The 20742-nt window shown below is 48.4% G+C and overlaps 9 protein-coding genes across 9 annotated transcripts; 5 read left to right on the plus strand and 4 right to left on the minus strand.

Annotated features, from left to right (window-relative positions):
- Nucleotides 1-2425: 2425 nt before the first annotated feature.
- Nucleotides 2426-2881, plus strand: VFPPC_14019 (hypothetical protein; the record flags this gene model as incomplete). The annotated part of the gene is made up of 4 exons (XM_018291790.1): nucleotides 2426-2491; nucleotides 2540-2616; nucleotides 2672-2725; nucleotides 2776-2881. The coding sequence occupies 4 exons, from the start codon at nucleotides 2426-2428 to the stop codon at nucleotides 2879-2881; spliced, it is 303 nt and encodes a 100-aa protein (XP_018142530.1).
- A 1151-nt stretch (nucleotides 2882-4032) lies between these two features.
- VFPPC_06364 (valacyclovir hydrolase) lies at nucleotides 4033-5021 on the minus strand (the record flags this gene model as incomplete). Its single annotated transcript, XM_018285409.2, has 3 exons — nucleotides 4033-4496; nucleotides 4552-4671; nucleotides 4724-5021. 3 exons carry the CDS (start codon nucleotides 5019-5021, stop codon nucleotides 4033-4035), a joined length of 882 nt encoding a protein of 293 aa, XP_018142531.2.
- Nucleotides 5022-5284: 263 nt separating this feature from the next.
- VFPPC_06365 (deoxyribonuclease nucA/NucB domain-containing protein) lies at nucleotides 5285-6487 on the minus strand (the record flags this gene model as incomplete). Its single annotated transcript, XM_018285410.1, has 1 exon — nucleotides 5285-6487. The coding sequence occupies one exon, from the start codon at nucleotides 6485-6487 to the stop codon at nucleotides 5285-5287; it is 1203 nt and encodes a 400-aa protein (XP_018142532.1).
- A 763-nt stretch (nucleotides 6488-7250) lies between these two features.
- On the plus strand, nucleotides 7251-7878 carry VFPPC_06366 (hypothetical protein; the record flags this gene model as incomplete). Its single annotated transcript, XM_018285411.1, has 2 exons — nucleotides 7251-7310; nucleotides 7369-7878. 2 exons carry the CDS (start codon nucleotides 7251-7253, stop codon nucleotides 7876-7878), a joined length of 570 nt encoding a protein of 189 aa, XP_018142533.1.
- Nucleotides 7879-8051: 173 nt separating this feature from the next.
- Nucleotides 8052-9769, minus strand: VFPPC_06368 (GMC oxidoreductase; the record flags this gene model as incomplete). The annotated part of the gene is made up of 3 exons (XM_018285412.1): nucleotides 8052-8077; nucleotides 8310-8746; nucleotides 8850-9769. The coding sequence occupies 3 exons, from the start codon at nucleotides 9767-9769 to the stop codon at nucleotides 8052-8054; spliced, it is 1383 nt and encodes a 460-aa protein (XP_018142534.1).
- Nucleotides 9770-10635: 866 nt separating this feature from the next.
- Nucleotides 10636-11460, plus strand: VFPPC_06370 (c1-like domain-containing protein; the record flags this gene model as incomplete). The annotated part of the gene is made up of 1 exon (XM_018285413.1): nucleotides 10636-11460. One exon carries the CDS (start codon nucleotides 10636-10638, stop codon nucleotides 11458-11460), a length of 825 nt encoding a protein of 274 aa, XP_018142535.1.
- A 1310-nt stretch (nucleotides 11461-12770) lies between these two features.
- VFPPC_14020 (hypothetical protein) lies at nucleotides 12771-13341 on the plus strand (the record flags this gene model as incomplete). Its single annotated transcript, XM_018291791.1, has 2 exons — nucleotides 12771-12984; nucleotides 13067-13341. 2 exons carry the CDS (start codon nucleotides 12771-12773, stop codon nucleotides 13339-13341), a joined length of 489 nt encoding a protein of 162 aa, XP_018142536.1.
- A 3972-nt stretch (nucleotides 13342-17313) lies between these two features.
- VFPPC_06371 (peptidase S28) lies at nucleotides 17314-19218 on the plus strand (the record flags this gene model as incomplete). The annotated part of the gene is made up of 1 exon (XM_018285414.1): nucleotides 17314-19218. One exon carries the CDS (start codon nucleotides 17314-17316, stop codon nucleotides 19216-19218), a length of 1905 nt encoding a protein of 634 aa, XP_018142537.1.
- Nucleotides 19219-20206: 988 nt separating this feature from the next.
- Nucleotides 20207-20419, minus strand: VFPPC_17922 (hypothetical protein; the record flags this gene model as incomplete). Its single annotated transcript, XM_022429593.1, has 1 exon — nucleotides 20207-20419. The coding sequence occupies one exon, from the start codon at nucleotides 20417-20419 to the stop codon at nucleotides 20207-20209; it is 213 nt and encodes a 70-aa protein (XP_022285353.1).
- Nucleotides 20420-20742: the final 323 nt, after the last annotated feature.

Below are 20742 nucleotides of genomic sequence, written 5' to 3' on the forward strand. Positions count from 1 at the left end.
TGTGCCACCAAAGCCTGAGGAAGTTGTGGATATGGAGTCTGGTGATTTGTGATATCATTGATCATTTTGAAGCGGGGTCTCAGCCGGTGCCTGGGCTAGTGCTGACCTTTTCCACTTTCCTTTGACAAGCTTTCATATTGCCAAAGACATTGAGGGTTAGTAGGTGCGGAACAAATTCACTGCTTGGCAGCCTATGGGCAGTGGCTCCAGGTAAGTTCTTGTCAAGTCCATATCCCGTCTTGGCTACATGAAGCTGGACTCTGCTCAGATCGCGGGTCTCAGAATGTGGTATCGAATGGCCAAATGTGAGCGATAAGGGAGTCACTTGGCGGCAGGACAACTCACAGATTGAGCTTCCAGCACTTCTCCGTGAATACTCACGTCAACTCCATGCGGCTGTCATCGACAATCTTGCTTCACCATTTCAAACCAGAATGGCTGGCATTAGCCTCACATGTCTTCCTTTTGAGATCCTGCAAGCCATCTGCGAATCCCTCTGCGTCCACTGCTCTGATCCGTCAGCATGTCCTGGTGAAGTAGCCTGCGGTGCGCAGTTTGAGGCGATTATTGCGCTTTCGAGGCTGTCAAAGACCTGCAAAACAATGAAACGGGTTGCACAGCCCATATTACTTCATCGACCATGTCTACACGCCCGTATGGGCAAATTGGGCAGCTTCGTAAGGATGGTGAGGCAGCGACCGGACCTCGCAAGCCACGTCAAGCATATTTGCAGCCAGAATGGGGAATATGAGGCGGAACTAATTTCTCAGCAAGACCGCAAGTATATGGCATCGCTTGCACCACAGTTACATCTCAATGGCAAAGACGATCCGAATTTGGAAAATGCAATATCTCAAGGATTGCCTTTTTTTCGCAGCAGACTTCCTACTGGCTTTAATCCCCAAATTGAGTGCCTTATGGTTTTCCTTGAAGGGTATTCGTCGCCCGAGGAGGCTAAGGTGGATAAATGCCGGTTTGCGCATCGCTGTGCGGTTCTACAAGCAAATGGAAGATCTGTAGCCCTTCTAAACCTGCGTAAGCTGAGGATCACCACGACCGATTATCACGGACCCCAGGCCACAACTGTAGCCTGGGTGTTCTACTACGAGCTGCACCAAACTTGGAGAATCTGACAATTTTTGGACTGAGCTACATGCTGGGTGAAAGCCCTTTTTCGGGTTACAATGTCGACACGTATTTGCCACGGCTCAAGAGGCTGAAAAAGCTTCACCTCCTGTCTTGTGAGCTTTCTCCCGAACCGAACGATCGACAATATCTCTCCAAGTTGGTGAGCCATACTGACCGTCTCAAGAAAGTGCGATATTGTACACAAGACCCGTCCCGGCGTAGATCTTGGAACATATCTGCTCGTCAGCTGCCCGACATCTTCATCGAAACGGGGTGCAATAAACGGCTGCAACATTTTGACATTGACGTGGACATGGAGCCTGCTAACTGGGGAATGAATGAATCGGAAATAGAAGATCTTCAACAACATATATGGCCGTTGTTAGCGCAATTCCCCTGCCCCAAGACGCTGAAGCTTGACGAGCCATCATTTTGTCGACACTGGCTTCCTTCGCCCCATTGCGATACTTGCGGTAATGTTTGCATTACCAATATGTTGCCTCAAAGCGTGGAGATTTTTGTCGTCCGAGTCGTTTCGGGTTGGAGAGTGCTAAAGGATATCACCTTCCTACAAGAAGAGGTCGCTGCTGGGAAGTTTCCAAATTTGGTGTGTCTTGGTATAGATCTGCGCTGGATGGAGCAGGGTCGGCTGCTGCTGGCTGAGTTGAGGCAGAACATTCATTCGTTCTTTCAGTCTATTGAACAGGTTTTCCGTGGCACAAGGTTACGAGTAAATGTTGTGTCTAGAGTCAACGGCAATGGTCGAGAATGGGCTGATGGAATTGGCGACGACTATGATGAGAGCTGGGGTTTGTTAGGTGGTACTCCCGGTCCCCCACGTTTAATTATGCACCTGGTTGATTCGTCGAGGACATCTGTTGCATCATATGAGTATTAGAGGGAATTGCCGTGTCTGAATTCAACCCCAGTGTACGTGTGCCTCTCTAAACCCATTAGACTTGGGTACATTAGCTGTGTCGGGAACAGCCATTCCCAGGATTCTTGTTGGCAGCAACGACTAATCTCGGAGTAGACATGAGATAGTAAGACATTTGTAAAAGGAGGAGGCTTCCGAGATGTGTAAAAGTTAGGTTGTGATGTCTCAGTTGGTCAAATCGCACAACGGATTGCTGGAATGTTGGTGGTTGAGGGGGCGATTGGGAGTCGCACTGGTCTAGAAATAGATTTTGGCAAAGTATAAGACCACCGCGCTACGGCCGACTCAGTTGCCCAAGAACTAAGATCTAACTTTCTGTAGATCCCTCTTCTTCTCAGGTAGCACTCCAGAAACGACAACATGCAGCCAACTTTTGTTACATTCTCACTCGTGTTGTTGGGTGCGGCTAACGCCCAGCTCCAGCGGGTACGTCCACAGGATTTCATGTGTACGCGTTTACTAATTTCATTATAGGCATCTTATTGGTCAACAGCAGATAGAAACGGAACCAAAACAATCATTGGCGATGGGTTCCGTTGCTATGCGATGCAGTACGTTGCTGGTTCGACGTGGCAGTAGATATATAGCCAAGCTAACGGGTATCAGAGGGAAGGTGAAGCACGTCGAAACCGAGAAGATGGTCCAGGCGATATTTTACGAGTAAGACGCCTTATAGTCAAACCAGAGACTTGAAAAGCTAACAATTACAGTCGCGCCGGCTGCACTGGGGCTCATTCAATCCAAACTTGGGGCACAACCACACTTGACGAGACCTTCTCTTTTCAGTCTGTCGAACTCTCGAAGTACGAAAGATGAATAGTTGACCCAAAGGAGATCAACAACAGACATAGCGATAGCTAGTCCAGGATGTTAGACGCAAAAAGGGATTTGGCGCACATTGGCTCAATTATGGCAAGGAGTAACAGCCCAGCGGTTTCAGCCGCATCTAGCCAGCATAACTTCACGTCATTGAGTCATAATAGTTGATCCTACTTTTCTGTGCAACCTTGCCTTTGTCAAACTACATCAGCTGGGAACCTCATTTTCGTGATCCTTTGCGGCGAAATGTCCTTTCCTACGGAACAATTACTACTCAGGCTCCTACACACTATTGAAAAGTCCATCTTTCCCTTGACGAGCTCTAAAGAAACTGATTCACCGGCTGCCAAGATCTTTGGCGCAGCCGTACTTTCAACATCTCATCTGACATTGATCACCGCGGCGGGGAACAAAGACGAAGCCTCCCCAATTCATCACGGAGAGATTGTCTGCATCCAAGATTTTTTTGCTCAACGCTCGTCGAATCAAGGCCCGCAACCCGGGCCTCAAGATTGTATTCTTCTCTCGTCGCATGAACCATGTTGCATGTGTTTGAGTGCAATTGCATGGTCGGATTTCAAGAAGGTGTACTATCTCTTTTCCTACGAGGAGACTAGAGATATTTTTGGGGTCCCGGAAGACATTGAAATTGTTGACGAGTTGTTTGGGACGACGGCATCCCCGAGCAACCCGACTATCTCTGTCAAGTCGTTGTATAACCATGACAATAACTACTTCAAGAGTAGGTCTTTGATGGATCTCGCTGCCGAGGCGGATGGTGAGGCAAGAGAAAACTTGATAGCTGAACTCGACCGTGTGAAGGGTTTGTACATTGCACTGAAAGGCCCAGTTTAGAACAAGACGTAAGGGCTAGGACTCTACGGTTTGATGGCGTGTTTTGGCGACGGGCAACTCATTTTGGTCACCTCAGGGATCCAATTGGTGCACACCAGATAGCCTGAAATAGGCTTCAGTACCATTACCAGATCCAAAGACCGGTAGCAGCCGAGTGGAAATGAATCGAGGAAGTTACGGCAATTATGAGTCAAGGTATAAAGCTATACCCATAGTGATGACCGCAATATTGCGACCTAGCCTGCCTAACAAACCATCAATGATGCCTTTTGTCCAGAATGTCGCAGCTAAGCTCATCGGTATTGCAACAAACCATCCAGCATAGCCTCCAACTGACCCAAAACGATAGAAATATGTCCCTGACCCTGCAATAGGTGAGCTTTGCAAAACTCGGAAGGGATGTGTTTCGCAAGCCATTCTCCATGAGCAAACGGAACCATCTTGTCTTCGCTTCCTTGATACAGCAAGACGGGCACCTTGATCTCATTCAAGTCAAAACCCCACGGCTGAATAAAGGCCAAGTCGTCATCGATCCACCCATCTGAGTTAATTTTGAGGCCTTCTCGAATATTATCCACTAGAAACTGGCCAAGCGTGTCGTTTTCCAGAAGGGCTTTTTTGTCCACGTCCGGGAGGATGCTAGACATGGCTGCGACGAGGTCACTCGCATCACCCTTTATCATTCCAGGCCGCTCACCTTCACAGAACTGACGAATTGCATCTTCTCCTTGAAGGGCGGCATTAAACTCATTGACATCTGGTTCGCTCAAGATTAGTTATGCTTGATGTGTTGGGTTGAGGTTGAAGCCTACTATCTTCGCCTTGGCCATTCAGAAAATCCAGATCTTCAACATTCCAGGGACCAACCCCAGCAATTACCAGAGTAGCGACACATCCGGGCAATCCGGCCGCGCAAGCAAGGGCGTGCGGTCCTTCTCACAACGTCAGTTACATAGTTTGCGAAGAGACGCTTTCTGGTCTTACCGCCGCCGCTCCAACCCGCCACGAAGCACCTCTTGATATTGAGATGCTCAGTGAGCTGTTTCAAGTCCGGCACCACGTCAACAATACATCTCCCTCTTTGCCTGGTCGAGCTACCATAGCCGGCTCTTGACATGGTAATGAGCTTCACGCCTTTTTCTCTGCACATACCCTCCAAGTCGGAAAACACGGTGTATGCACCTGGTGTGCCGTGAATCCACAGAAGTGGGAAGCCATCTTGCGCCCCGGAGATCTTGTAGTCAAGGACGCGCCCGTCAGAGAGTCGTAGTTGTTGTGTCATTGTTGATGATATATCACAATCTCAGGCTTATCATGCAGTTTCACGGTCGCGAAGCTGAGTCTGGCGTCTCTCGTGCGGGGCATATTGAGTTTATAAAAGAACTAAATGTGACTAGAAACATAGAACCGGCAATTTCCAAATGAGGGCGCCACTTGTTACTGTGGGTAAACTTCAGAATGTAACCTGAGCTCTGACTAAAATCTTTACACCGCATCATCTTGATGCAAGTACGTGCCGTATACAGCTGTATATACCGGGACACCTCATCGACCGTCCTTACTCTTGTAACAAGGAAACCAGCATTCTACATCTTCCTTGTTTCCATTCTTTGCCTTCTTGCAATACGACTCCGAGTCGCCATCATTTGTAGCCGGTCCTTTCCCTGTTCCCTTGGAATCAGTGTCCCACGCGAACCAGTTGATGTTGGCATTTTTCTCTCCAGGAGCATATTCAAACTTGATAACCGATCCGAGTGCTCCTGTCTTGGACAACTTCAAGTCCTTGGGCAACCCTTTAAGCGTGCAATCTCCAGTGCCACCAGAAATATTGCAATCAGCAGCTTTATGATCTTTGTCATCCGCATCCGAAAGTACAACATCCTTGAAATCTTTATCTCCATCGCGTGTAAACTTTACTGAACACTGCAGTATGTCCTTGTAAACTGTATTTTGAAGAGCATACAAATTGTCCTTGGCATTTGGCGCAATTGGTGCCGAGATCTTGCCATCTTTCAAATCCTTTCTGGTCATGCCAAACTGATAACCGTCATTGCCACAGTTATAAGTGCCAGCGTTCTTAATACAGAAAGGGACTTTGCTCTTATCGGCATTTGACACATCAAATTCGACATGGGCGTAGTCGTCACGCGCCATTGCACCCTTGCCTTTACGACCAGGGAAGTTCCCCCTACCCAAGTAAAACGCCGCAAGCTGACTGCCCAAGGCGCGATTTTCTGCTCCAGGCATACAGCGGAGAGAATTGGCAGCGCGCCCTTGAGATCCGAATGGCTGCTGCTGAGATGAGGCCGGTGGCCACTCATCGCATTGCCAGTCCAGAGCTTGTGATTGTTTATCACTTGGGATGAGTACTTGACTGTACGGGAACGCTTGACAAACACTTGTCACAGAATCGTGTGGTTTCTGTGGGTGGCGAGCTTGACAGCCGGACTCACGGCGATTTTGGTCGTTATCTTTGGAGTTTGGACCAGTGTAGACGATTTTGTCAGCGTCTTTTATGTTGTGTGCCTGTGCTTGGCAGTTGATGTAGTAGCATGCGTTGTTGCACGCTGCTTCACCTCCTTTGCAGTTGAACTTGAGCACTCCGAAGTCTGCTCCGGCACGTTTTTGAAGGCGGTTTGCACGACCAGGTGCAACGTATAAGTCACCCCCAAAGGGGACGCTGGCCTCGTCTGGTTCAGCCAGAGCTGATGTGGCCAACAAGGCCAATGGCAGCATATACATGAGCATAATGAGGAAGATATATGCTAATATGGAGAAGAAAAGCCGGTAGAGAATCTGATACTGATACAAATGATTCACAGCAAGACAATCAGTCAATGGGAATACTGTTCCAGCTATTTATACCAACCCAAACCACTCGGACTTCAGTATCATCTTTATGTTCAGTCAGCGGAAGAACATCTGTCGTTAGTCACAGGACAGTTTTGGCCCCCTAATTCTCATACTGGCATTGCAGACTTGCATGGTAGCTACTATTAAAATAGTTTCGCTTACATGGATGTTCATACATTTCTATTCCGTCCTGCATAGGATTCGGCTGTGCAAGTACGACCAACATGCAACTAAGTGTTTCGAAGGATCGATATTTGACACCTCCAATCGCGAAAGGATGTTGCAGACAACTATTGTTGGTTGAAACTACTCATAGAAATTGGTCGCATTGAAGTTGCAGCCTTGCTGACTGTGTATGTATTGCGCCTTGCCTTGCCGATCGTATCATGTCAGCCACCATCAGCAAAGGACTCATGACGTCTGCTATGCCATGCGAAACGCCGTCATACTGCTCTTCCACATTTCTCTTTTGCCCTCAACATGTGTAGCGAGAGGCTATAAGACGTTCGACGTATCATTTGCAAGCCGTCTACACTCACCATACTCGGGCGCTCCTTTTTTCTAACAACTGCCGAATGCCCTTACCCTACAAAACACAAACATATTCACTTGTAATCGTTTTCACGACCATTGGCCTGTGAAGAGAGCTCTTGTTACAATGTCTGCCATACCACCTCCCTACGCACTCTTCATTCTCTCCGACACAGCCGATGTCGACGTAAGTCGTAACGCCGAGTAATCCTTTCAACTTCCCCGATACTAACAAGCATTTACAGTACCTCAATGATGTTCTTCGTCGCACTTCAGAGAGCAATTTTGGAGATTTATTCTTAAGCTTGGTTGACATCCCCAACCAAGAATCGCCATATGACTGTGCACCAGACCGCGAAACTACCAGGGAACATGGTGAGGAGCGTGAGTTGCCAGCAGAAGGCACAAGGCCGCCTGTATCCAACACCTTTACCTCTCCCTTTTTGAACCAGTCTTTGGATGATTGTGTCAAATACTTGCGTGCTACTCCAGAAAAGAAAGCCTGGAACACGGAATATTTCTGTGTCGTTGGAAAAGACGACAAGGCAGAGGATACGGTGACGGTGGTTCGTAGCTTTAATCATGGAGCTGTCCATGCATTCCCCTGCAAGACGGAGGAGACTGGAAGTTTCATGTTCACAGGGTATTCGGAAAATTTTGAAGAGAAGATGCAGACATATCAAAAATTGGCGAAAGCGAATGGCGACAAGGATCGCAGTGTTGGAGTACCATATGAGTTCATGGACAGGGAATGAGAAGACGCGCCTTTGCACAGCTGAACCATGCATACCACTGTTTGGACTTTACACAGTGATCATTTCATAGTTTGCTACTGAATAACACTCTTACGAAATATTTTCAACCTTTCTGAAGAGTAAGGAGTGTCACATGAATCGTGACGTGACCGATGTACAGGATCCCCAATATCTCAACCACAGTAATTGATCTCGACTCCTGTAAAAATGAAAACTCAAGGTCAGTACATATGTATATTTTGCAGGTGATTCCCAGGTTGTTAATTGCACTACAAGGTCAACTGGTCCGTGATTAAAGGTTCGCATTTTGTGAGCATCTACGCAGCACTGGCCCAACACGCAAAGCATCCGTGCAGGCCCTTACAAAAGATCCAGGACTTCCGAAATCACCTAGCTCAAACGCCTCTTCCTAGTGGAAAAAAGAAACTTACTGGCACTCTTGATAAACGATTTCCATTGCTCATCTGTGGCGCCTGTCGGTACCTGATCTGCTTTGGGGTCCATTGTGCCTGTCACTAGGTTTGCAGCTGGATCAGTCGCCCAAAATTTCTGCGTCAATCGTCTAAGAGCAATAAAGGACTGCTGATCGTAATCGATTTGGAAGAACCTCGGGTCGATGTCGACCTTGTAAGTTCCAATGGCAGTTTTAGAATGGAGGTGAACGCTTCCTCTGGAAAATGGAAGCAGGGACCAGTACTCAGAAGCAATCGTATTAGATGAAGCCATGGTAATCTCTCCAATAGCGACGTGTTTCTTGAATATAAGGTCGTGTTGATGACGAAATATTGACTCAATTGCATCTGGGCCTATGTGGTTGCTAGCTGATGCAACAGTTTCAGCCCAAGTTCGCAAGTTCGCTTCGGTAGACCTAGGTTATTACAAATCAGCCAGCCCCTTCAACAGTGCCTCAGAAGATGAAAGGTGGGAACCATTGTTCGGAGTGCTAATGGATCGGTCCGTGGGAAACATACGCCGCAATGTCTTCTGTCCCATTCCCAAAGACGTCTTTGGCCGTGACAAACGCCGCATAAGGGGTGAAAACACCTGGTGTCGCGGTTTTTGAAGAGTATGACAAGGTCAAGTCTGGCTGGTCTTGAAGATTTTCTCCCACTCCGGGGAGGTCGACTCTGACTTCGATACCCAGCTTTGTCAGAACAGACGGGTTTCCAACACCCGATGCCTCGAGAATAGTTGGTGTTGCCAATGCTCCAGCTGCTATGATGACCTCGCCGGCTTTATTGACAATAATACTTTGAACATTCCCATCTCCGTCCAAGTATTTGACACCGCTGGCTGCCTGCTTTTCTCCTTGAGCACGCCCGATCCAAAGTAAGTTGAGTGCAGTGCCTTGTATAAGTCTAAGGTTTGGTCGATCGGCAATGGGGTAGTAAAACGCCTCGGCAGCACTTGCTCGACGACCAGATTCTCTATCGACCATCATTGGCCGAACAGTATAGCCTTCAACCTTTCCGCCGCTTGCATCTTGGCAAACGGAGACACCCAAGGCTTCCCATGTCGCGGCGAGAGTAGAGGAGAAGTCTCCTGTTAGCAGTTGGCTGGGATAAGTAACAGCAACCTCACCGCTTCTGCCGTGGTATTCCGGGACGGCGCCGGCGCCGGCATCAGCCTGCGCCGGGGTTGGGTCGACAAAGCGTTCGACGACTTTATAGTACGGCCACAGGCTACCCCAATTCCATTCTTTAGCACCAAGTCTTTCCCAGCCATCAATCTCTGGCACAGCTGTACGGAAGTACATCATACCGTTGATCATACTAGTGCCTCCAATCATCTTTCCAGCGGTAAACTCCATGCTGCGATTGTTAAGTCGGCTTTGAGGGGTTGAACCATACGACCAGTCAATTGGTGAGTTTGCATTTTCATTACGAGTCATTTGGAATAGCTCAGGCAATGTTCGGGTGCTCAAGTTCAATCAAGCTGTCTCTTCCTAGTCCAGATAAACTATCTCACGCATACACAAGCCAGTCATGTGTAGATATGAAGCATTTGCGAGCATATGCATTCATAGGTTTATGTACTGTATTGATGTTCTTAATGCCAAAAATAATCATTTTTTGTTTCGCGTGCTGCTGGGACTCGTGTCGTAAGTTTCGAATGCGTCCTATGTCGCTCGGGTTCAATTGTAGCTTTATTCCCACAACCGTCTATCGCAGGATGAGGCATGACAAACTCAAATCTTTTAGACTGTTCCATACGTTAATACCTAAAAGAATGGGATAGTGTAAATATGGGGCCTTTCTCTTGGTTTGCTGAAGGTCTTACAAAGCCTTCCACTCCCGAACAGACTACGCCCAAACCCAGTGCGATGGCCTTGGTCTTCTTCGCCGTATGGTAGCCTGGGCCCAGGCTGTGTACAAAGGCAGACTCAATGCAAGTCTAAATGGATCAAATGCCAATATCAAATTGCATTGCGAGGCTGAGCTTTCTCAGCCGGGGTGCTGGTTTTCAGCCGTAGGGAGCATAGCCACCATCCAACAACCGTGAGGCTTTCGTCCTTGGCCTTCCCTGCTGTCTTCCATTGCTGTAACTGCTGGGTGCCAGTAGAATGATTTTACATCCCAAAAGCAACAGCAGAGGTTGTTAGGTCTTGCTTGGTTCCTCCGATATTACCAACATTGCATCTTCTCCTCCGAGTCAGGCGAGTTGAAACACTATTTAAGTACTAGGTACCTAGGTAGTTGATGGAAGCGGTACTGTACTCACCAAACGCACAAAGTGTCTGGTGTCTGATCTGCCATCATGTCGCTCGCCCCAGAGTACTACAAGCGGGCCTGCAAACTTCCACTCAGAACCAAAGAAGCGCAGCTGCTAGTTATACCACTTGGTCACTGTTATGCATGCTCAGACGAAATCAACGGGGATTACTACCATTGCAGCATTTGTGACTACTCAAGCTACGACATCTGCGCCCCTTGTGTGGGAGCAGGCCGCCACTGCATGCACCAAAACCACTGGCTTATCAAGCGCAACACCGAGCAGGACAACACCAATGGATTTCCTACAGAGATATTGAAGACACAATGGTCGCTTCGCCAGGTAAAAGGGGCACAGGGACCAGAGAAAGATGATGCGATTTCCCATGCGACCATCCAGTCTCGCCACAGGAAGAAGTCGTACCCAAGGTCGCTTCGCCAGCCGCCGTTCGATTACTGCTATCAGTGCCGCGTCACCTTCCGCAGTGACCGCCCACCCCAGCAGCATGAGCTGGAGCTTCATGACACCTTGGACCGTCCAGTAACGAAGGACAGCTCTGTCGAACAGAGAAGACCAACAGAGTCAACCCAACGATGGGTAAGGAATGTTGACCCGGAGGTGCAAAAGAAGCATGAAATGAAAATGAAAGAAATGGAGAGGACTATGGATTTGGTCTTCCAGGGGAAAATCACAGAGAAAGAGGAACGGCTGAAACGGACAGAACAGCAGCTGTACGACCTACACCACGAGATGAAGGAGATTATGGCGAAGCAGCGACATGATATAGAGGAAGCCAAGCGTCGTCTGCAGTCAAGGAATATGTCAGCACCACCAAAGCGTTGGGTCTTTTGGCGTGCGTGGGCTAACTAAGTGCCTACCTAGGTAGGTTGGAAAGGATTAAATGGCTTTGATGCTTGAGCTTTCTTAATGTACAACATGCTCATGTTAGGGGTACAGCGTGAATAGTCTAATGGTATCAATCTCATCCACGGGAAAATCTTCCAGTCGGCGTGCTACTTGACGGAAAGGCGACCGCCGCGTGCCCTTGACTCTTTTGTCCGACCTCGTCATGTTGGACTCGGGTATCTACAGGTCCTCTTTTACCCAAGAGTTCTCAGCTTTGGAACGACCGTGTAAATGCAACGGATAGTCCCGCTTACCACGTTTGCTCTCCCGTGTATTAAGCGCGTCAACGCCCTCCGTGTCATCAAATCCAACGTAGTTCGACTCAAGGCTAGGCAGCATTTCCCTGTCCAGAATGTTCCTCCGCAGCTCTCAATTAGTACTACCATCAATATTCCACCTCGGTAAGAAAATGTTCTTACCCCACCTTGCAAATAATTCCGTTCCGCCTTGTAGATATCGTTGTCGTCGTCCTCAGGTCGTTCAATTACGCTAGTTTGGCTAACCGGCTTGCTCTAACATGAAAGAGCTCTCATTAAACAGTCCGGGTTCTTTGGGCTTTATAATATGCCTCCCCAGCTGATCGATGGTAGCCACTTAGCAATGCCACAGTAATAATCTTAGTAGTATAGGCCTGTCCTAAGGCAATCTACTAGTTCTATCTTTTTGCAATAGCTCCTATTACTTGCAAGGTGATTTCTTAGCAGATTTGTGCTTTGGTAATAGCTAAATATATTTGTCGTTAAGAGGAATAAGAGTAGCTATGATAGGTACATGTAGCTATTGAATCGAGAGATAAGATGTGATCCTAATCACAGAGAGCAAGAAAATCGCGTTACGTACCTAGAACGGTTCAGGGTTTCCAAGCATATGTCATATTTGCATATATAGGTCTCTATATTTAGCACACATCTTCAGCTTCGCAAATATATCCCAGAAACCTAGGTACTTTATGGCACCACGCCAGAACTCGTAGCCGTTAAGTGCTGACAATATTCCGCCAGACAATCAATTGATGGGAAGTGGTAGAGACACCAGACTTGACCTGAATTTGGGTTTGGTGCCAGCACTGCATGTGCAGACATTGAATGTCCCAATGGAGCCTACCACCAGCTGGCTGCATGTGCTATTGATTCAATGTTAATTGATTGAGCCGCCGGGCTCATCTGATGTGCCCAACCCGTTCCGGCCCAACACCACCAAATTCCTTCTACACCTACACCAGTTGACCATATTCCACCTTACCCTCAAACACACCGATGTACCTAATTTCAACCATGGCTGAACGAATCCAACTCATAGCTGGTCAAATTGCCTCGGTAGTCGCTGATACCGGGTCCAATCTCGCATCTCATTCCAAGGAAATAGCAATACAACACCCCGTGGCATCCGTAGCCGTCGGGACAGGGGCTGCCCTGGTGGCCTGGCCATGGCTCTTGACCATTCCAGCCCTGACCATGGCCGGATTTGGTTATCCGGGCATAGCATCAGGTAAGCTTGACATCAAACACCAATCCCCGTACTACATCGTTTCACTGTTCAAGCAGACTTGACATCTCTAATCGACCATCAGCGTCCTTCGCAGCGACCGTCCATAGCGCGATCGGGAACGTCGCGACTGGAAGCGCCTTTGCAATTCTTCAGAGCGCAGCAACGGGCGGAGCTGGTGCTGCCATTGTCAATGGCATCGTCCAGGGAGCCGGGCTTAGCGTCGCCGCTGGTGGTGCCGCCATGGGCTATTCTGCCCATCAGTCTAGTGAGGACGTAAAGAACGAGCAGGGTGAGGAGCCCGTGCCTGGAAACAAGGCCGGCGAAGGAGCCAGCGAAGGGGTTGTGAAGAAAGATTGAATGTACACACCATGATGCTCATCGACTGATCAGTCATGAGACAGATTTCGGGGAAGAGAAATCAATCGGCTGAATGCAAATGCATCAGTAGTAGTTTCCATTGCCATAGCTGTGTTATACTGTACTTCCCACGCGATTACAACAAAGATGAGAATCCGCTCGTCATACTTATACGCCATATATGTTTCTGGATTTATTTACTTACTAGAAATTGTGTGTTGAGCTACAGAGGATTCCGAGGATTCCGAGGGTTTGCTTGAGTACAATCTCTAATTTAAGCATTCGACCTCCTTTCAAACCACCGCTTGACCTCCAAGTCTTTTTTGTGTCTTTTTTGACCACGCCCTCTGCGGCCAAGCTATCTATCCCCATACGTCACCAGCTGCGCCTCCATCGGCCGAACAAATGCGTTGCGTTTAACTGCAATCATTGTGGTGGTCAAAAAAACATCAAATCTCGCTGCCTTTGCGCAGGATCCGTATGGCAAGCCTCTGTGCAATGGCTGCTATGGCAATCTGTGCTCGAGAGATAAGACGAGGTAATGCGTTTGAGCACTCACCTGCTACATGTTAGGGTACCCTCATGGTGGTCCTTTTGGCGGAGGCGACGATGTTGATGTTGATACTGCATGTGTTTGAGAAAATAGGTCGAGCATCATTCGTTGTTGATGAACTGCGACGCTGCTCATTACATAGCCTACCACACCATGAACAAAGGTCACTCGTGATTAAAGAGGGATTAAACGTGATCATATCAAGTTCATTCCGATGTTGGACCCAGTCCCGTGCCGTCCTTGTTATGGATCCATGTCGTGGATTGTAGTCGGCTGAAGGCTGGAGCCTTTCGAAACCGTCTTGCACTGTCTTGGGTATCGTAGGAAATGGGAGGTCGCACCCAAAGTCGACGACTGGTCAGCGGTCTTTACTGAATGCTGGTGGTCCATGTCCTCCGCTATATGCAGGAAATACGAAATACAGCAGACTTGTTTATTCGTAGCTCAGGATTGGAAGAATGACGAGGCTGCGCACTTTGGGCGTTTTTCGTTGGCCCGACTTCGTCTCAGCATGCCAGTCACAACAGAGGGCCAATATCATTGGTTGTGACAAGCAGAGGGCGATCAATGATATCAATGATTTCTCGGGCCGTCCCGTGTGACATTGGGCAGCAAGCCGGGTTCCGGGACATGTCGAGATGTTCCCCATTCAACCAGTTGACCCTTCTTTGACCTCATTTGCGTCTCGTGTTCAGACCTTTTGTGTTTTGCGAGTCCTTCATATTGTCGTATCATGTACGGCCACCAGGGTCCTCAGAGGCGGATTGATAGCACAAGAGCGATTCAGCGGCACCCAACACAGAAAGGACGCATCATGTGGCTGCCTCCGAAAACTGTTCGATTTGGGTTTCGACACCGGACTCTACAATCATCCGGTTGTTATCTTGTACATGTATGCTGGTGGAACGGTGGACTTCTTTTTGGTAAAGCCTACTCTTCGTTACATAGTGCTAAATTGAAACGATTTTTATTAACCATAGCTTGGGTAGATCACTTCTCTCGGTGGTAAGAGCCTGCTACAGAAGTATCCAACCGACAAAGCAGCTAGGAGCCATTACCTGCCGATACACCCCAGCGATGCTCATCCGGAGAACAACATTTTGCTTAAACTCTCAGAAACAGAACACAGGTTGCACAAGATGTCGTACGTAAAGACAGCCCAGGTGTATACGACCAAGCTAGGCGCGCTACGACCCTACAGAACACCTCGTCGAACACGTCGTCGTCAAAACATATACCTCTCAGACAACTCGTACAATCAGCTAGTCAAGTTTTCTCAATACTCAGTCCTTTCTCCGGACTCAGGCAGCATGCCTGTTGTTGGCCATACAGCATGGCTCCCTGCATCCCGTATCCCACCCGCGGTCGAGGAACCCCGGTATGAGGTTCGCAATGTACTCCATGGTGAAAGAATAGGGCGACAGGCTGCCGTAGACTTCTTTGTGTATCCTCAAGGTAGGCACGCACAAGCTCGGCATGACGAGGGGACGAGTTTACTACCGTACTCCACACCTGGAAGACGAAGGCAGCGCTATGTATCGAGCTCAAGACCTGGATTGAACTGGTACAAAGTTTTTGCGGTCATTATTGGGTCAGTAGTTATCCTCGCGATTTGCTACGGCATATATTGAGCTTGCCTTAAGATATACCAGCTAGCCTTGTCATGTTGGCACTGGCTAGAGCATTTGATGAATGGCGAAGGGGAGGCTATCAAGGCCTAGTTTGCGAAATTATGAGGCAATGTTAGCAAAGCTAAGCCCCAACTCACTGTTAAAGAGACTCTGGAAAGCTGCGATGGTGACAGCCAAAGCTGCCATCAAGCCGGGCTACAGGAGCTACACTCAGCAGATCATAAAGCATGTAATGCCTAAATATTGGCATGATCGGTTGGTTGACACCAACTACGTACCTACCCCAAAGGGACCGTTGACATTTTACAGAAATATTTCAATGAACCTAAGTCATACGTAATCCCGACTCTTCATGTCCGTAGAATTCGGCATGGAAGGCTTATATAGCCAAGAAGGAAGATACGGTGGCGTGATCGTTGCTGTAGCTGGTATCAGTGCTGGAAGGGTCGATGGTTTAGGTCTACTTTTACTTCGACAAGCTTGAAATTCACAATACTCCTGGTCTCTGGCCCGCCTTGGCCATCCCTCCCCCGCCAGCTTCGGCGAGCAAAATGGCAGCTTGTGGCGCAACATACATGGTTGCTGCCTCACCTGCTGCCTTTTTCATCGGCCAGCACGCGCAGCATTTCTACCATGGCTTTCTTGAGGCTTGTCTTGAAAAATAGTTGATTGATGCTGGTATCACACCCTGACATTCCCCACCTGATCTTTACGCCGCTACTGTGAATCAAGTGCTGAGTGGTAATTGTATGAAAGGCACCCCAAACAAGCTCAATTCGCCCCAACCGTTCGAGCTGCTGATCCTTACAAATGCGAACTTGAAAGTTTGTTTCCATTTTAAAATATGAGAAGACAGCCATTTGGACTTGGGGCCCACACACCTTACTTCTGTTTATAAGTCAATTCAATAGGGAGGGATGAGGAGGCACTGCACAACTAAAACGCTTTATCCCTTGGCATTTGCAATGAAACGTCATGTCTTGCTTCTCGGCCCGGCCCTTATTTATCATGGTTGTCGGTTTGCAAACCAGCAGTGAGCCACCAGACACCTCAGGTCAATTACACCAGCAGATTAACCCTTCTCATTGATGTAACTCTGGATGTCGCTAGTAACTCGCTCCTCGTCAACATGCAGAAACCCAAACCCCCTGTTGTATAAACCTTGTCTCACCTCTCGGCTCTGGCCCGAATCTACAACCTCCGAAGTCCTGGATGATTTCGATTTCCACGCGAGGGCCACATGAAAGCCCATTGTTAGTCCCAACATGGAAGCTGTGTGACAAGCAGCTCCACCGCCACATCCATGGACAGAAAACCAACATTGTTCAAAATCAGCCCGCCGCCTCATTTTCTTCCTTTCAGCTGTTAGAATTTGAACAGCCCTACTTGCTCCGCCCCAGGGCTGGGTCAGCCAGGTGGCTAGCTCTAAGGCTAATTCGGACAAGTTGCGAGGCGGACAGGGGAATTTGCAGGCACATCATTAGCTTACTGGGGAGACTAACGATTTATGGGCAGTTTTTCTGACTTTAATTTCTCATGATGACTGATTGAGGTTATTGCGGACGCCAAAAAAGATGTTAGTAGAAATTGCTGCAGGCAGACCCCTGCGCCGCAACCTTTGGTTTGCAAAAAGTCCAGAAATAGCTCGATGCCTAAGTGCATGGGTTTCGCGGGAGTTCATGTAATAAATAATCCCAGGCTTTGCCATGTTTTCCAAATTGAGTGTGCTTTGTTATCGTCAGTTTCTGAGACTTGGACGTTGTCGAAACACAGTCTCAGTCAGCCACCATGAAACCATCAATACTGACCGCCTTGGCCCTGATAGGCACTTCGCAAGGAATTAACGTTAATCACGCCAGATTCGCAAACGACCAAGATAACGCCGTTCGTAAATACCTCCCTGATGTGCCGAGTTACAACATTTCCATACCCGTCGACCACTTTGACTCCTCTAATAAAAACACATATCCCAACCGATACTTCGTGAATGACACATATTACAAACCCGGGGGTCCGGTTATTTTCTTTGACTTGGGCGAGAGTGGCTTCTCGCCTGATGCCGCAGCCGACTTCCTCGCCGAGCATAACATGACGAGCGCGCCGGTGCGACTGGCCGCCAAAACGAACGGGTTGGTCATCGGCTGGGAACACAGATACTACGGATATAGTCGCCCCGTGCCCATGGACGACGAGTCTGGACTTCCGGTAGATGGCCTTGAAGGCTACAAATATTTGACCATAGAGCAAGCCTTAGAAGATACTGCCTACTTTGCCAACAACTTTAACAAAACGACGCTCAGTCTCAACTCCAACTTACAAAGCACTGCGAATCTAGATCCTTATCATACTCCTTGGATCTTTGTGGGCGGCTCATATCCAGGTATGCGTGCCGCCTGGGCACGACTCAAGCACCCAGACATCTTTTACGCTTCGTGGGCATCCAGCGCTCCTGTACAGACACAGGAAGATGGTTCGATTTACTATAACCCAATTGTGAAGTCAATGCCTCAAAACTGCACGAATGACATCAAAGCTGCCGTCAAGTTTGTTGATCAAACATTGTCATCTGGCTCCACCATCGCGATTCAGCAAGTCAAGACAGGAATCTTTCTGGCCACAAATAAGAAGGCGACTCTTAACAACTTAGCCGCTGCCCTGCGATTTTCCAACTTTGAAACCACGGCCGCTTTGACCTATGCGTTGGCCTTTGGAAGTGCGTTTCAAAGCTTCGGCCCCTACCGCTCCAGCAGAATCATGTGCGATGCCATGCAAGGGTTTGACGTCGAGACTTTTACTGAAGGGATTTCCGAGTCTCGTACCATTGCGGACCAAAATGAGATTCTGTTCAATAATCCCGGTGGTAAATCGCCCACCAAGGACGGCATTGCAGCCAGCAACGGCAACAACGGTGGCGCATACGCATTTGCAGCTCTCGTGTACGGCATGTTCTACGCCCGAAGAAATATGAACAAGTTTTTTGAGACGTTGCAATCCAGCGAGCCATTTACAAATCAGATTGATGACCTCAGCTGGAGCTGGCAGTCGCTGAGCCAAGCTGGATTTTTCCAGGGTTCCAACCCCAATGACATCAGCGTCATCAGCAAGTTCTACAACTTTACCGCGGTCCGAGACATCCAGTTTGAGAAACAAACATTCAGGGGCTTTTCGTCGTCGAACTTTCCCAAAACACTCAACAACCAGCAGCTTCTCGCCATGGGAGGATGGAATCTCACGGCCAGCAACGTCATGTTCACAAACGGGGAGTTTGATCCCTGGCGATCATTCTCGGTAGCCAGCCAGGAGAAGGGAGCGCCGAACAGAAAGGTTGTGCAGACGATACCAAAGTGCAATGCTCTTCCCCAGGGGAGTGATGTTTTCGGGCTGGTGTATGCTGGTGCTGTGCATGTTGAAGATATGGCTACGAGATTGTACCAGAGGGGCAGCGCGGAGAAGACCACTCCACTACAACAAGGGTTGGAGTTGTTCCTGAATGCTTGGGATACCTGGAAGCCTTGCTTTAATCAGAGCAGAGATGATGTGCGCAACGGCCATGGTGTTGATGGAAAGGGAAACGGGGCGAATGGAAGTTCAGAAAAGAACGGCGGGAAAGATAGCGGCGCTACGGGTGTCAAAGTCTCAGTGATGAGTGTGTTGGCAATGACAGTAGTGGCTGCATTGTTCTCTTCGTTATAATGATGTAATGACTGTGTTGTTAGATTGCATAGCATGTTTTAGCGATTATACGTACCTTGATTATTTCCTCTCCAGAGAAGCCTCTTTGACATGTTGCAAGTATTCCCCATAAAGTTACCCAGAGGCGAAGATATGAACAGAAAGCCTGTGCCGTCAACTACCTCATATGCCTCTACATCACGTTCAAGGTGCTTACCCTATGCCAATAAAGATATGTCGCAAATACTCGCCCACAGTAACATTTAAAGATGCAAATGTAACCGACGCCTCCGAGGTGACCGTATTAGTCATCACAACTGACATCGCAAAAGCCTTGCCTGTTATTGATCCATAAGTCATCCCAATGGTCCAAATCTCAGCTCTCCGGGTTCCCCTCACTATCTGACAGCTTATGGACAGCCCGGAGGCAACTAAGAGCGCCGTACATGAGTATTTGCTGCAGGTAGGCTTGGGCTGGCCCCCATGTCAGATCTCTGTCACAGATGCTGCAAATATTATGCCAGATTAGGCTGCCAACTACGGAGAGTTTTATTGTCAGAAGCCCAGCTTCACTGTTTAGCGGGCGCCAAGGTTCCTCATGGCTGGCCCCCTCGGCTATTTGACCGGTGTGATAGATATGACGTCTACTTTCATGTGTACGCAATGCCCATGGGGCATTACACAGGCACCACACATGTCCGTCGACATCATGACCATCACGAAGTCAATTGCCGGCGCCGTTGGTAGTAAGGTGACACCGAAAGCTCTAGTGAGTGTGGTAGTGTTGCTTGCGTATGCACATATCGCAGACAACCAGAGTCAGTAGGTAACGGCTTACTGCAGCATGTAGTGTCCAATCTGTCGATAATCTACAACATGTACTTTCAGCCGCTCTCTTAGTTTCCCAGTGCCAAGTCAAGGGCACACACCCGTGTACCCTATACCAAAGCACTGCTTAACAGGATTTTGATCCAATCGTTCCCAGACATACATCTCAAATATGGCAACGTCATCCGTATTGGGCCAAAAGAAAGTCCCTTACCGAATGAGAAAGCTTGGAGATACAAACACGAGTACAGAACCAGGTCACAACGTTACAACCAAAGGACCCGAAGTGGTACATGGGCAGGTCCAACATTGATCCCGACATCAACTTAAGGCGGACGAAACGGCTGGTGCTAGCTAGAATTTTAAGATACCCAATCATAGCAAGACAAGACATTGTACGACAGTTACGACTCAAAATATTTGGTCAGCGTCATGATCAACTGCCTGACTCGGGGACACGAAAGCTAGGCTCAGACATGTAGTCAGGTGGCAAACGTGAGAAAAAGCAATAATTGAATACCTTCGGCGACTTATATGTACGGATACGGATTTGTTCTGCCAAGGAGGAAGCATGCGTGTGCATTTGCCACTATTGACAGAATGGCCACACCCTGGTGCGGAAATGTGACTTCATGTAAGGTCTGGTAGGGTATGGCTATCAATGCACAGCACGGTAATACCTACGTCGAATCAGCAAAGATTCAAAAAAAGGCGACA

This window comes from Pochonia chlamydosporia, chromosome 5, assembly GCF_001653235.2.
Source record: "Pochonia chlamydosporia 170 chromosome 5, whole genome shotgun sequence".
NCBI lineage: Eukaryota > Fungi > Ascomycota > Sordariomycetes > Hypocreales > Clavicipitaceae > Pochonia > Pochonia chlamydosporia.